The 15,393-nt window shown below is 38.3% G+C and overlaps 1 protein-coding gene across 23 annotated transcripts in view; it reads left to right on the forward strand.

Moving 5' to 3' along the window:
• The window catches only part of HDAC9 (histone deacetylase 9), a 457,908-nt gene that overhangs the window by 227,738 nt on the left and 214,777 nt on the right, over window positions 1-15,393 (forward strand). For 13 of the 23 annotated variants that reach the window (XM_014894384.2, XM_014894392.2, XM_014894387.2 and 10 more), the window contains 4 exons: window positions 2,487-2,728; window positions 3,675-3,825; window positions 5,911-6,037; window positions 7,964-8,085. In XM_014894384.2, the coding sequence (XP_014749870.2) occupies window positions 2,487-2,728; window positions 3,675-3,825; window positions 5,911-6,037; window positions 7,964-8,085 (642 nt within the window). The remainder of the gene's footprint in view (window positions 1-2,486; window positions 2,729-3,674; window positions 3,826-5,910; window positions 6,038-7,963; window positions 8,086-15,393) is intronic. The other 10 variants (XM_088162701.1, XM_088162750.1, XM_014894382.2 and 7 more) reach the window with 3 other exon arrangements.

Below are 15,393 nucleotides of genomic sequence, written 5' to 3' on the forward strand. Positions count from 1 at the left end.
GTTCAGTTTTAAGACAATAATTACCCCTGAAAGTTAATATTTGCTATGTCAGCAGTTATTAGAAGTATTGGTGGTAACCTTACTCTTAGCAATATTTATGCCAGGAAATAAATGCTTGTCTTTATTTGTTGGCAAACACTGGCACTGAAATTACATTAAATATTATGTATTGATTTCTATAGATTCAAGTACAGAACTACCCTAATATTTGTTTTTCCCCACATCAAGAAATGAGGCTAAGGTCAACTTGATGAAGTAAGTATTCCAGGCCTAGATTTATTATTTGAGTGTGTGAAAATTCTAGAAAACGTGTAGCTTACCAAACTGAGCCTGGTTTCAGTTGCAGATTTTACTAAAAGTGAAAGGAAATTTCCATTGTTAAAAAAGTCTGAAGGCCTCCCCTCATGCTATGTTCTCTCAAAAAGAAGAAATGGGATGCTAGTCCAAGATGCGAAGTATAATCAGGCTGAATCACCGTGCAGATCTGTGGAGGTTGATTTTCAGCCAGTATCTGCAAAATAAGCTGCAGGGTTCAGTTTGAAAACACTATTGTGACCCAAACCCTGCGGGGTTCAGTTTGCAAACACTATTGTGAACCAGACCCTGCAGGGTTTGCTGAGCTCCAGTTACTGCTCCTAGTAAGGCTTTTTATCCTGTCACAGAGTTGTAAGAAAATCCATCTCTCCCCTTTAAACATGATAAACCTTTGTCACCTACAATGCAATTAGTGTTAAAAATAGAATAGTGCTGATGATAAGATTGTGACTTGCAGGCAATGAGCCATTGTCCAAGTACAGGAGACTTATCTGGCAGGCCAGTCAGCCTACACGGTTTGCTGTCAGCTTGCTGATTGCCATTTCTCTCCGGGTTTGATGAAATATTCATGTCTTTGCTCTGCTCTCTGCAAGCACTATTGATTTCTTGTATAAACGTGGCTATATTTAGTCTAGACAAATGGAATGTGGATTGCTGCTGAATAAATGGGATGAAAGGCTGGGGCTTTGCCTGTCCGTTTCTCTTGGTCGGTGGCAATTATTTATAATCAAGAGTAGTTTTTGTAAGTTAAAGGTGATTTTTTATAATTTAGTGATTAGTCTCAGAACAAAAGTAAGCACTTAGACACAATCATTCTGTTGGGATAGCAGGTTAAGAAGCCAAATTACGCTCTGAGGTTTACAATCACAGTTATTAGGATTAAAAAAATTAAAAAGAGGGCCCAGAAAAGTGTATGTTTTCAGAATTTTGAGAATAAAAAGTCTGATAAGTACAAAGATTTTGTGCCTTTTCTCTTATTTTTATAAAATCTTTAACTAATAAATTGATTGTACAGTTAGAATTCAGTCTACTCCATTTGCTGCAGTTTCAACTTTTACTACTTCAGTATTGCTGTCTCTGCTTACTAGAATATTTCTGTTTCGTTTTGGTTTTCTCTTTGGAAACAAATACAGCTGCAGCAGAGAAAAAGGAGAAAATATGCTTAAAATCTTGTTCCTGAGTCATTTCCGACAGCATGTTTGTTTTCAGTTGATAATCTTATTTTCCAACGAAGATAGTGGAGGAATCAAACTGGAGTGAATGTGTTTGTGTTTCACTGTCCTCTTGTGGATGGAATCAGAACTGCTGGGCTTTAGCAGAGACCTTCAGCTGCTATTTATTTTCCTCTTGTAGATATGCTGCTTGTTAGTCTTTTGATCTTTTGAAACAGAAAGAGTTACTCTCTTCACTTGATGTGACACCCGGAGCTTTACAAGTATTGCAGTGAAAGTGATCAAATCACTGTTCTGCTGCCTTTTAGTCCCTTTGATTTAAATTAAGAGATAGAAAATACAGGATCCTCCATTAAGTAATTTAATGGTGGATTGAGAATTTATAACATTGCTACAACAAACTGAAGCAATTCATTTTCTTACAGGCCATATATAGTGTGCTGTGCATGGTGGTCACTTTTCCAAAAACTACATTAAAACTTCTTATTTACTGTGTCAAATTATTTCCCCATGTCATATGTTATTCTTCTGTGTTTGCCAGGTATATTTATATGCAGTAGCCATGAAGCACAGAGTAGCTTTTCATGTGTAACACTATCCTCAGAAAAATCTACACACTAGCTTTGAAAAATCTCTTGCGGTGCAGTGGGAACTGCAAGGCCTTCATTTTATGCTGAGGAAGTGCCCTGAGTGTTTATTGTGTAGCATCAATAGTGCCTAGGAGATTTTCACTAAATATTGTTCCTTTGGGCTATGACATGGTTTTAGAACCTGGGTTGTGTGTTAACGTGTTTAGCAGAATATTAATCTGGGAGTATTTACGCAGAGCATGGAAAGGAAGTGCTGAAGATGGCATACAGCATAGATTGCATTAAATGGTTTGAAAAGTCTGTTCATTGAAACGGTCTTTGAGAGAAATGGGTCTTTTTCCCGGTAGGAATGCTCTCTATTTTCCTTCTCCAGTTATATTTAATATGTTTTGTTGTTTTCTCCCCACAGTGGATGTGAAGTCGGAGGTTCCCGTGGGACTGGAGCCTATCTCACCGTTAGACCTGCGAACCGATCTCAGGATGATGGTTCCCATGGTGGACCCGATTATGCGGGAAAAGCAGCTCCAGCAGGAGCTGCTCCTGATCCAGCAGCAGCAGCAAATCCAGAAACAACTGCTCATTGCAGAGTTCCAGAAGCAGCATGAAAACCTGACCCGCCAGCACCAGGCCCAGCTCCAGGAGCACATTAAGGTAGCAACATTTTTCATTTATTCCTTACTTTGCCTGCAAAATTAATATGCTTAAGCAGACATGGAAAGGGAACATGCCTGGGAGGTTTGCTGTGACTGAGAGATGGTGTTTGAGTGCTCTTTTCTCTGTATTGGAGTAATAAAAGCCTTTTAAAGCAAAACTACTGGCACCTACCAGTGACTTGCTTACAGCAGATCAAGGCAATACTATGAGAATCATCAAGCTCATGAAGCCACCACATCCACAAAAAATCAAACTACCTATTTTACAACCTGGATTTTCAGCTGAACTTCAATATGGCTGTTTTTTTCAATATATACTGGCTTTAGTATATTAAAAGACTGCTTTTTTGGGCTACTGTTTGAGTTTGTGACCACAAATCAAATTGATAGGCAAGGCCGTAATATTTGAATTTGTAAAATAGAGGCAGACCCTGGTAGTGTTGTGTTTTCACTCTTCTCTGACCTGCTTCATATAATACAAAAAAGAAAATGATTTATGGGATTGCATGCACTATGGCAGGATTGCTATAATGGATTTTGACTGGGAATTTATGATCTTGCCTTTCGTTTCATTTTTTCCTTCTTATCTCCTTGCCATTGTACTGCTGTGCTAAGCTTCACTCGACAGAGCTGACAAATGCAGCAGAGTACAGCAACCAGAGCTGGGTGATGCACAGGCAAAGAACAATGTGAAGTTTCCAGGCATCTTTGCCAAAAGAAAAAGAAGTGAAACCAGAGCAGCAGGCTGCTACCTGACACTAGAGTTCAATTTGGTGACAGCCAGTAATGCACTGTGCTGCTTAAAAGTCAGTTAAGAGATGAAAAGAAGTGTAAGCATAAAAGCAAGCACTGATCCTCAGTTACCCATGGGGGTTGTTTTAACCAGGACTGACCTAGAAAACACTGCAAACTGCACTTTCTCATGTCTTTTTGTTCTGTGCAAGTTACAACAGGAACTCCTAGCCATTAAACAACAGCAAGAACTCCTTGAAAAAGAGCAGAAACTGGAGCAGCAAAGACAAGAGCAGGAACTGGAGAGGCATCGCAGGGAGCAACAGCTTCCTCCCCTCCGAGGCAAAGAAAGGGGACGAGAAAGTAAGAGCCAATGTACCATGAATCCTAATAAGAAATGAATCTATTCCCCTTTGCATTCTCCCAGCCAAAATGAGCTATGAACAGGAACCTGAAGGAAGCCTATTCCTGTGTGAAATACAGGTCGAGAAGTCAAGACTGTGCTTTGAGAAGGGCAGGGCCACCCACTGCACCCACAGAAACACATTTTTGGTTTGTGTACAGACTTGGAAGACTGTAGGAAAGCACAGTTTGACAGACTTGTAGATATCCATCTCAAGAGTCAAGCTCTTTGTATAAAAAAAAAAAGAAATTTGGAAGTGTAAAGCTTCACACAAGAACTTTCTGAAGAGCTTAATTCTCTATACAGAAAGCACTACAAAGCAGCAAAAAATTAAATTAGTTGCTGAGCATTGTTTCAAATAAATAAATATTGAAAATAAATATTTAAGAATATCTTAGGATGAGTCTCCTAAATATTTTGCTAGGACTTTTTCAATCTGTCTTGTGTTTGTTCTTGATGACATTTCATGAGGCATAACCAAGAGTTATTTCTAGCTTATTTATAGCTATAAAGAAAATAGCTGTAAAGGTTTATTAGGATTTGGTGCTCACTAGAGGGAGACAGATACAAATAATTCTCTTTAGTGAGGTCAGTTTGAAAATCAGGTTGAAGTACATTGTGAAGATATTCAAAATGAAGCTACCACAAACACATACTGTTACTTGCCCTACTAAATGAGCACAAGAATTAACTGACAAAGACTGAAGCAGAAAAGAGCTTTCTTTTCCTTTGATGGAAAAATATATCACTTCAACAGCTGTAGGTGTACCATGTCACAGACTTTAGAAATTAAGGTGTCCATGGTGCTTCTAGTACTTTGAAGAACAATGAGCCCATAAAAAAATTTCCGTCTTACTGACCTAGAAATGTGAGAATGTGGAAACTGCTGGAACAAAAGGTTCCTGTAAGTTGTATTAAAAAAATCACCCTCCATATGAACAGTTGGGCTTTATCAGTGCTCCTGCCAGAGGAATAGCAGAGATGTGACCTCAATGGTTCCCTTCTCAATTTGAGCTTGCTGGGTAGCTGTTCAGGATGCAACAGCCAGCCAAGCAGCTTGTGACCCCTCCAGGCCCAGCCCCAGCTCCAGAATTTGTTGGTGGTGATGAATGAGTAGAGGAGGGAAGGGAGGTGTGGGCAGGGGAGTTGGGTATGAAGCAGAGAGGTAGTAGAGGTATTTTGTTGGCAATGGGTTACATGGGACATGCTCAGCATCTCAGCTGCAGTGTGTCAGGGTTGAGTAATCAAATACTTAGAGTACCAAATATGCCTTAGGGCTGCACTTTGAAGGAAATGGAGTTTCATCCCATTTCTTTTATCACTGATGATGGAAAACCAAAAGATTTTTTGTTTTCCTACTTTTTTTTCCTTAATGAACACTATTTTGGCTATGAGTAAAGAAGCATGTCCCATGCTGCAAGCTTGAATGGTAGTTTAACCTTACAATGACATGCTCTACTTTTTCTGTATTCACCTTGCCACTCAGAGAGGTGTAAATGCACTGTCTCCTGTATTCCAGACATCACAGGTGAAGATTGTTAAGGAGCTCCAATTAAAAGCCTCACTGCTGGCTCTTTCTGCAGTTTTCTGCTCATAACTAAGACAGTATTCAGAGGACAGTTTTGCTGTGTTACTATTATTGCTTCATTAAAAGAAAAAAAACCATTCATTACTAAAAGCTCAAACTGACCTTTTGTTACTGTCTTTTTAGTTCTATTGTTGGTTTTGTATTTGGATTGTTGGGAACTATGAGGAAATAATTTAAATTCTTTAGATACATCTGGCCCTGGATAAATGGCCTCATCCACTGTTGAAATATTCCTTATGACTTCACTGGATTTTTGGGTCGTGGCCAGCTTCAGGCTTCCACAGACAAGCATTTAATCCAAATGTTATCTCATTTTGACTTTTTTCCACCAATAATTTTTTTTATCGCTTACAAAACTTCCAGCAATAAGGCACAGATTCTGTTTTGGGGTTTGTTTTCTTTAAAAAGGTAATTTATTAAAGTAAAGATAAGATGCATTGAACTCTGTGTTTCTTAGGGGCAGTGGCCAGTACAGAAGTGAAGCAGAAACTTCAAGAGTTCCTGTTAAGTAAATCAGCTACAAAAGACTCTCCAGCAAATGGGAAGAATCATTCCATGAGCCGCCACCCCAAGCTCTGGTACACGTATGTTCAATATTAAGCTGCTTCCTTGTCTTGTCGAGGTATCAGCTAAAATTTGGCAGAATGCTTTTCCAGCAGGGGTGTTGAGAATCTGCTTCCAGAGCAAGGCAGAAGTTCAACCCAAAGATTCGCAAAAAGCCAGAAGTGTTAGATTTCAGGTTTAACTGAAGAGTATTCAGTATTCAGTGATGAGATGAGAGCTATACAGAACAAGGCTCTCTCAAAAATCTGGATAATTGTCTTTATTTCATCTGCTTCATCTGTAGCATCTCTAGCTGTTGCAATCACAAATTTTACAACTATACCTGTCATTTTTCCAAATATCTTAAATTTTTGCAGTTAGAACAACCTTGTGTTTGTCTTACTTGGATTTTGAATCAATCACAAAACATTTCCTCTTGAAGAGATGCTGCTTTGCTTCCAGTGAAGTTGCTTGAATGGTGTTAGTAATTCACAGGGATTTTGAGAAAGAGAGTGATCATTTAACTTTTCTGACTCATGGATTTTAGTATCCAAACTGCATATTTTTATGATAACTTGGCCTTGACAAGAATCTGCTTAGATCGTGGAAACAAGTATTTTATTGAGTCCTTCAAACGGTCTATTGACATTTTAAGAATTTACAGTTTTGCAGTTTTTATTCCCCACATAAATGAATCCAACAAAATTAACTCTGTCTGCATTTCTGAAAGACTTCAATGTCATGCCTACATTGACCTTCAATAGGACAAACAGAAATGCATATGGTACACTCGATTTCCATCTTTAACTTATTCTTTTTAAAACGGATTGCTGAAGGTTGGCCCTTGGAGTTTGCATTCTGAGCTAACCAGAGCATTTTGATAAAATGATTTAATATATATGTACGTTGAGTTTGGTAAAGATACAGTAATGAATTACCTTTTTTCTTCCAAATAATATATAAAAGTCTCTTGAATATGTAAGATTTCTAGACTAATAATCTGAGCTTCAGATGACTGAATATGAGAAGCTCTGCAGAGGATGCCTTCTGCTACACTGCAGAAAGCAGTACTTCCTCTCATGACAGAGACATATTGATTAACCACACTGCTTTGGAAAGACAAGCAGAGTCTGTAAAAGGCCAAGTAAAATTATATTGAGACAAACACAAAGTTTGAGAGTTTTTCTCTTTTCCCTCTCTCCCTCTCTAGATAAAAAAAATCAACCAAACCCACCCGCCCCCCCCCCCAGAGAAAAAAAAAACAAAAACCGAAAAACCCAACCCCTGTTTCTGTGCCAAATGATGCCATTTCTATGTGGTTGTTCAGTAGTTGCTCAAAAAAGCTCTTCCCACAATGTTTCTTTCATCCAGCAGTTGTCAGAAAGCACTCTTCAGCTTGGAGCTTCTCTGCTGACATGAGTGCTATGTGGTGGTATGCTCACAAAATTTACAAATTGAACTTAAAGTCAAGATTTCGTTTACCTTGTCCACTAAATAATTTGGGGGATGGGGGTATCCAAGAGATAGCAATTCAATATTTCTTATTTTATGCAAGCCTTCATGCCCTGAAAATCCCCCACATTTTTATAGAGAAGGCTTGATCAATATACATCTATTTGTACGTGATAAACAAGCCTTCAATGGCTTTTGCTGAGTGTCAGCTGATTCATATTAAAAAGCAACCAATGAAATGGTCAATTCCCCAAACTGGTGACAGACCTTCTCTGTAGATCAACATGAATCTTATCCTATGTGACTTCTGTAATGAGTGCAAAAAATGCGTTTTTGGGAATCCCGAGGAGCTCCATAACTTACTGTAAGAGTGAAATTGGTTACATGAGCCTGTGGTTTGTGCACACTTAGAGGAACAAGAACATAAACACAGCTGAGACGTGTACAACATGTGTGGATAGTTACTGCTGGTCACCTCAGTGACAGCTAATTTGTGACCTCTGTGTGTGCTGCAGGGCTGCCCACCATACCTCACTGGATCAAAGCTCTCCACCCCTGAGTGGGGCCTCGCCACCATACAAATACACTTTACCAGGAGCACAGGATGCTAAGGATGATTTTCCACTTCGTAAAACGGGTGAGTTAGCCTCGTTTATTCGAGCCCCTTGCCCAGAAATTCTCCCACCCTTTTTTTGGCTGTCCATCAGCAAGGCATATATCATATTCCACAAACCCTGTTCAAGATGATAGTGTGAGTAAGTTCAAAGATCCAGACTGCATATTTCCAAGGTCAGCCTGGCCACATGGTACCAAGAGTGGCTGTTTCTCAGTGCTGACAGCTAGTGCAGGCTTCAGTTCTGATAAATTTTGTTCCTAAGCAGATCATCATTTCATGGATCTTTATTTTCTTTGCCTTTCTTCTGGCTTTAATAACTCTCTCTGGCCTGCTTGGTAGATACAGTATCTATCTATCTTCAGATCGTATTCTGCTTTTAGACAATGTTTTTCAGGGCATTTTTGGGGGAAATAATGGAAAGAGGAGGAATTCAATTAGTATTATATTTGGTGTCATTAGTTGTCAGAGTATGTATGTATATCACAGGTATTCTGAGCTGTAAGAGACCCAGAAGGATCATGGAGTCCAGCTCTTAAGTCAATGACCCTTATGGGGATCAAACCCGTGACCTTGGCATTATCAGCACTGTGCTGTGTCCATATACACACATTTGCATGTCTTCTGACACAGAGAAAATGCTCTTTTGAAGGTTTTAGAATATTTTAGAAGCTCTAACAATTGAGTATTTTGTCTTGACAGCAGGTGAACTGTAGACTTACCTTTTCCTGCACCATAAAGAAAGCCTGAATGGCAGTGGGAGTCCATGTGGCTGTTGCCTCAGGACCTTGGTGCAGTGGCTGGTATCCAGGAATGCAGGGAGACACTCAGAGGAGGGGGGAAAGGAAAAGAAAACATTAGATTGCTTATTGCATGAGTCTGCTGTTGAGTGATATAGTTACGTTCAGAGAGAAAGTCTGACCCCCTGCTGTGCTAACAGCCTTTGAATGCGATTTAGCCACTGGGAGATTGAAAACTAACTGCAAAACTGACTTGAAAAGAAGTGGCATTTGGAACCAGCAAATATTCAGAGAGAAAATCCAGCCTGTATCTAATATTTTGGGGCAGACTCTCTAAGCTCATATTATATCCCCAAATATTTTCAAAGGAATGGAAGCATGAAAAGCAAAATGCTAATTTATTCTAGCTGAATTACTCTTTGTGCAATATGGTGGCAATATAACAAGATTCTATAAAATCTTGTTCAGGCTGTTCATCACAATAAACCCTTATGTGGTTCTCTGCTTAATACCACTGTACAATATATATTTTCTATGCCAATATACTATACATTTTCATTTTTTGAACAAAAGGATGCATTCCACATCTTCTAAATGCTGTGAATTAATCTACATGTATTTGAAATGCAAGCTTTAATTTTTCTTCCATGTTTATGTATCTTAAATGTTATGATTGATATTTATGATGTGTCAGACTGTTGATCTGTAAAACAAAACATTTTCAAACTTTGTAACAGTAAAGTTCTCGTGCAGCTGCTAATACTTTTATATCTCTGTGGGGGTTTCAAAATATTCCTTAATTCAATTCCCATTGTCTGCATAAGAGGACTATAATATAATTAAATCCAGATGTTTTCTATATGTTATTCCAAATATTTGGGCATGCAGTGCATCAGTTCCAAAATTGAACAAAGGACATGATGACTCTCTGAAAAGATATCTACAGAACAAATAGACAAATACTAATATAATCATTAGTATAACCATTTCTATGACATTGACATAGTGATTCTGATAAGCAAATATAAATGAAGTGTACAGCATGTTGTATGTTAGCAACAGGGGATATTTGAAATCTCTCCATATCCGTGAAAATAGCAACTGTTAATATCCTGTTTACACATCCAGTCTCTGTGTACCAGAGATGTTTAATTCCAGTCTTCAGCAACATCCCCACGAGGTTTTCAATGATTGTTCATCAGGTTGAGTGTAAAAGCAACAGGAACCAAACCAACTCAAGTCAAATGACCCTAAACTGATCTGGGTGGCTGTAGGGCCATCCTCCAGGCAGAGGGGACATTGTGGAGCCTGTGTCATCCTCTCGGGACCTTACTAGACAAAGATGTCCCACGAACACTCATGTATATGGACAGGCTGTAAGCCTGAAGAAATCTGACCTTTGCCATGAGGGGTGAACCTCTTTTCCTTCCCTTTAGGCTATGAATGCTCATTGCCACTGGCTCCTGGCAAACCCTCTGTGGTGCTGAACCTGCGTGAAGTCAGCAATTCATATGAAAGCAGACCTCACATTCCTTTCATCCTTACGAAAGGATTACCTGTTGTGACTTTTAATTAGAGCTTTGTTTTGCTTTTTAGGTTACTTTAAAAAAAATCTTTATAATATAAGCTACAGAGGTATCTTTCTCTTTTCCAAAATGCTCTTGTAAGATAATTCTGATTGAATCAGGTACTCTGAGATCAGATTTAATGGGAAGCAAAGCTGAATGATTCTTCCATGACATCCTAATGTGTTTTTCAGTGCTAAGGGAGCACCAAGTGTCACACAGGCATTGTAAATCATGAGTTTTGCTTGCTTATTTTCTTGTTCAGTAATCCATTTATTTTTTTCTTAATTAGTCCTGAAGTGGCACGTTCTTTTTTAATCTTCTAAAAGTTAATTCTGAAAGAATGATACAAAGGAATTTTTTTCTGCAGCTTTTACTCTTCTAGTGTCTAGAGTGATGGAATGCTTAGATAACTAGGGAAAGACTTAAGAGTCTTGCTCTGTCACTGTTTACAGTTAGGTACCAGAGTTAACATCCTAGTGCAGTGACTGTGGTTACTCAACAAGTCTCAGCCATGTGAATTGTTCCTTTCTGTACAAGATGCAGCAGAAGTTGTCAGCAGTGGGCTTCAGAAAGTTTAGCTGCATGGAGGATTGAGACTGTCCTAGGGGCTAGAGGCCAGGATATGCAACTCTTTGCACAGCTGCATTCAGATGCTTGGTGTTGACAGACTTTGAAAAGAGCAGAGCAAGGGGAGCTGTTGCTTCTCTGGATAGATAAATACACCATAAGGAGAAGCTACACATCTGTAGCTACAAGCAGAATTTAGTGTAAACAGCATAAGATTAAATTTTAAAAATCTCCAAAACTTGCACCAGGGATACCAGTTGTAATGTGTTTTCTGCAAAGCACCCAAAAGCCTAAGCAGCACATGGTTTACTTTCAATGAGACTAACACATCTAAATTACCCAGAGAAGTTTGACAATACCTCCCTGTTACTGAGCACTTTTGAAATTCATACTGACTGTTTTAAGAGCTCTGATGGGAGCCATGTACTTTTGTAAATCTGATCATTTAATATGGGGAACTTTTACTTGTTGAGCTCCTCTATTCTGTGACTGTGTGTCCAGAAAAATATTACCCTCTTCATGAGGTTGCTATAAAACTAACAAAAACAGAATAAGCAACATGGGTTTGGTAGGGTAGATCTTTTCAAATAATTTTTTTCTATTTTTCTTTTACCTTTTCAAGATGCAGAAATTCTGTCAAATGGCTCTAACATTTGCATTTTCTCCATTTTTTCTCTTTAAAATTTCATTTTTTGCATGCAAGTGTTGATACAAACCAGCAAAAGCCAGTAAGTACCAGCAAGGATTAGCTCTCTGGCCAAATCTGCATACTTTTAAAAAATGTTGCTGTTGCTGGAATTTCTGCATTTTGTTTCATGTTTTGGCTTTTTTTGGAAGAAGTTCCTGGGGACATCATCATATCAAGTATGAACTGTTTTTTCTTTCCTAAGTTTGGCACAATTATGGAAGAATGGGAATGTCAATCAGTATTTCTATTTATTTTGGTTTTGTGCCAGTTGAATCTTTCTTTGCAGATGGAGTTGTATGCTTATGACTTGCAGTGTGCTTAGGGATCTGAAGATCTCTCACAATATAACAATTTGAGAAGATGTTTGTAGCTCACTTTCCAAAAATTGGAAGCATACTCAATGGAAACATATCATGGGGATTTTTTTTAATAGCAAATAGTACGAGGTTCTTCCTTGGATGGGAGAAGTTGTGTAATTTCATACAAGAAAAAAGAGGAGATGAAGGATTGTTTAATATTGTGATGAAAGAGAGGAAGAAGGCTGTTCTGCACAGCTATGAAGATCACTCTGTAAAAACCGTATTAAGTTAACCTGATTAGGCAGTAGAATAATAATGTAGCTCTTTTGTGAATGAGAATGAAAGATTCTTGAATGAGAACTCAGCAGATGTCATTTTTAAGAAAAGAAATTAATTAGACTATTTCCTTACAATTCTTTGTGCACTTAGTGACTCAGTAATTTGCTGGAGCAGTTGAAAATCCGAAGAAAAACATCTTGTGTGTGAAGGTTTTTCTCCTTTCCCCTTTTGTGCCACCAAATTTCATTTCTGTTTGCATTTTCTAGGAAAACACTCTTTTGTGATGTAACAGTATATGAAAAAGCTGGATTTCTTTTGGTTTTCATTTTTTAAAAAAAGGCCTAGAGTATCCCAAACCCTCAATTACCATGTCTGCCAAAATGAAGAAGTCCAGCTCAGTGGGGAGAAGTGCTATTTTTCTCTGAATTTATGAGAGAGCACAATAAATGGGAGAGGCACTTTGTTTATTGAAGCAGGGAAATGAGGCAAACATATGATTCTCCTAATTTGATTCCATTTTCTAAGCATTCCTGCCTCTCCAGAGTCCTTGTTTTCCTGGGTTGGTGAATCACCTCGACAAATTTGGACTAGGTAATGTGCCCGGAAGAAATCAGTACTTATCACAGTGGGAAGGAGAAAAGGTACCCTGGTCTTGACTCCTCTTCCTGTTAATCACCAAACGCTTTTAGCCTTCCCAGTATCAGTATCAACAACTTCAGAGCATGTAATTAGTAGTAGGAAGTTTTAGAAGGAGAAAAAGCTTCCACTTGCAATTGCAGAGCGACTTGGAGGCAAAGCTCCTGTATTCAGGTAATGAGCAAGCCAAGCCAGTGTCCAGGCCCTGGGAGCCAGCAGCTCCAAGGAAATGTAATGTGGCTGTAGCTGCTGTGAGGGGCTGCTTGTTGGGTTCTCTGGGATATTTTTTTCTTTCTCTTATATTTACATATATCTATGTACACAAACAATGGGATGGAAATGCTGGAGCAGTTGTCTCAAAGCCTTTATCACAATCATCAGTCTCATTTTACAGAACCAAGCAAGGCAGATGGAAAGGCTTCAGCTGCTAGCACAGCAGACGAAGTTCTCTTTGTTACAAAATCTTTTAACAACTTTCTAGCCAATAGCATAAGCTATTGACTAAGGCTGACAAGCATTTGCTCAGGCCAAATAATAATGCTTCAAGTACATCTTGCTTTGAACAATGCTTGCTGGTAATAGTTTGAAACAGAGGATAAAGCTTCATTATTAAGCTTACATATTTCTACCATCTTGCTTAACATATTGTCCTGAGGCCTATCTCTGCACAACTCACAGACCTATTGTTTCTTGTCCTTGAATCTTCAGCATTCTTTCATTTCTCCATCCTGAGATTTGCTTTCAGACCTTTCTGAGTTTTATACCTTTTCTATTTCCCACAGCTGCTGTTGTCTCCAGCCCTTCAGAGCCCTGCAGACTCCCAGGCTGGGGCTGAAGAGGGATGTCCTGTCATTCTGATTGAGCTCAAGTTAGAGGAGGATTTATTTGAGATATCATAAAACTAAATAGAAATGAATGCTAGGGTAGGCTTAATGACACTGTCAAAGAGGAAAGAACTTGTGTAGGTGTGCTTAGATATCATCAGGGTTCAATAGGAGCCATCACCAGAATGATTCTCATGAAGATCATCACAGTCTTCCCATCACTGGAAGGTTGTTTCTATAATGGATGTTATTTAACACTTACTTTTAATTGCAGAAAGCAAGTTTTTTGTGAATGGATAAAAAATTTACTCAGTTTCCGGATTCAGTGTCTTTCTCATTTAGCAAAAATCCCACTCTGTGTACATACATCATGTTCTGTTTCACCACTAATTATTCTATGATGCTACTGACCCTTCTTCATAAGTAAACTAATTATATAATCTTGGTCAGAGTACTTAGTTCTTTTACTGACCAGTGTATAACTAAAATTGAATTATGAAGTTCTGCTTCATGTGAATACATAAAATTTTTCTTACACTGTGTATTTTTTCCAAAATGCTTTATAAATTAGCATTAGGAAGTGCCTTGCATAACTTTTTGATAAGCAGGTACTCAGATACTAGACACCTTTTTGACTTTCGAACCTAAAGAAACTGCTTCAATAAGCAACAGGGAGCAGTCCTAAATGCTGAAGCATTTTAAGAGCATAATGTCCATTGAAAATTAAGTGGAATGTTTTTAATGGATATTTCAAAGCTTATTCCCTCTGGATAAATAAGTTACAAAATACTGTATATAAAATTTGAGACTCTTTGAAGTCAGTGGAAATTGTCCTGTTTGATTTCAGTAGAACTACGATTTTTCTTCCGCTGTATCTAGAGCAGGAACAGTTGAAAACTTTTAGAAAAGTAAACAAGAACATCTAAAAGATGGCAAAAAGAGAGAAACAGAGAAGTGAAAAGTGGAAATCACATGGTATGGGATCACCCAAAATAGAAGATATGGGTTAGTAAAGACTGCACTTCTCCAAAATCCTGCAAAACATAGTTTCACTGAAAAATCTATTCAAACCCACAGCTCTAATTAAGGGGTTTAGCTGCCAAATAACATGTTGTGGCTAAAGCCAAGTGAGTATTACAGAGCCATTCATGAGCAAAGGCATAAGCTTTGTACTTTGCTTTTGATTTTCTCATGGGAAAGTAATATAAATGAGAGTGATACCTCCCTGTTGGCTTTAACTGTTAGAAATGCAAAGCATGCTGAAATTGTACATAATTCTCTTCCAAAGGAAAGGAAATAGCATTTCAATGGTTTTCCTCAGTGTCTCGTTGAGTTATGGTGGTGCACAATTATTCTTGTTAAATTACTCTACCATATGGAAGGTTACGTTGTATATTTAGCTAATTAAGTTGTAGGGGACTGGAATTATATCTCAGAGCATAAAGAATCTATCCAAAATTTATTTTAATTCAGTGTAGTTGTGAAGGTGTAGTACAGATGTCCAATTAAGACTTCAAACTTGAGGTTTTCTTTTCACTTTGCTTAACATGAAGAGATACTTTCACAAAGTTGGCCTTGCCTACAGAAGTTCAAGAAGACAAACATGTCTTGAATGTCCAAACAGCTTTGGAGCCAATTTTATCTTCATTTTTCTTCAGTGGGGCTGAATTGCCTTTCTATTTTTGAGATGAACTTGGCCAATGCTTCTCATCTGCTAGGAGAGCAAGATAT

Source organism: Sturnus vulgaris, chromosome 1 (genome assembly GCF_052056855.1).
Source record: "Sturnus vulgaris isolate bStuVul1 chromosome 1, bStuVul1.hap1, whole genome shotgun sequence".
Lineage (NCBI taxonomy): Eukaryota > Metazoa > Chordata > Aves > Passeriformes > Sturnidae > Sturnus > Sturnus vulgaris.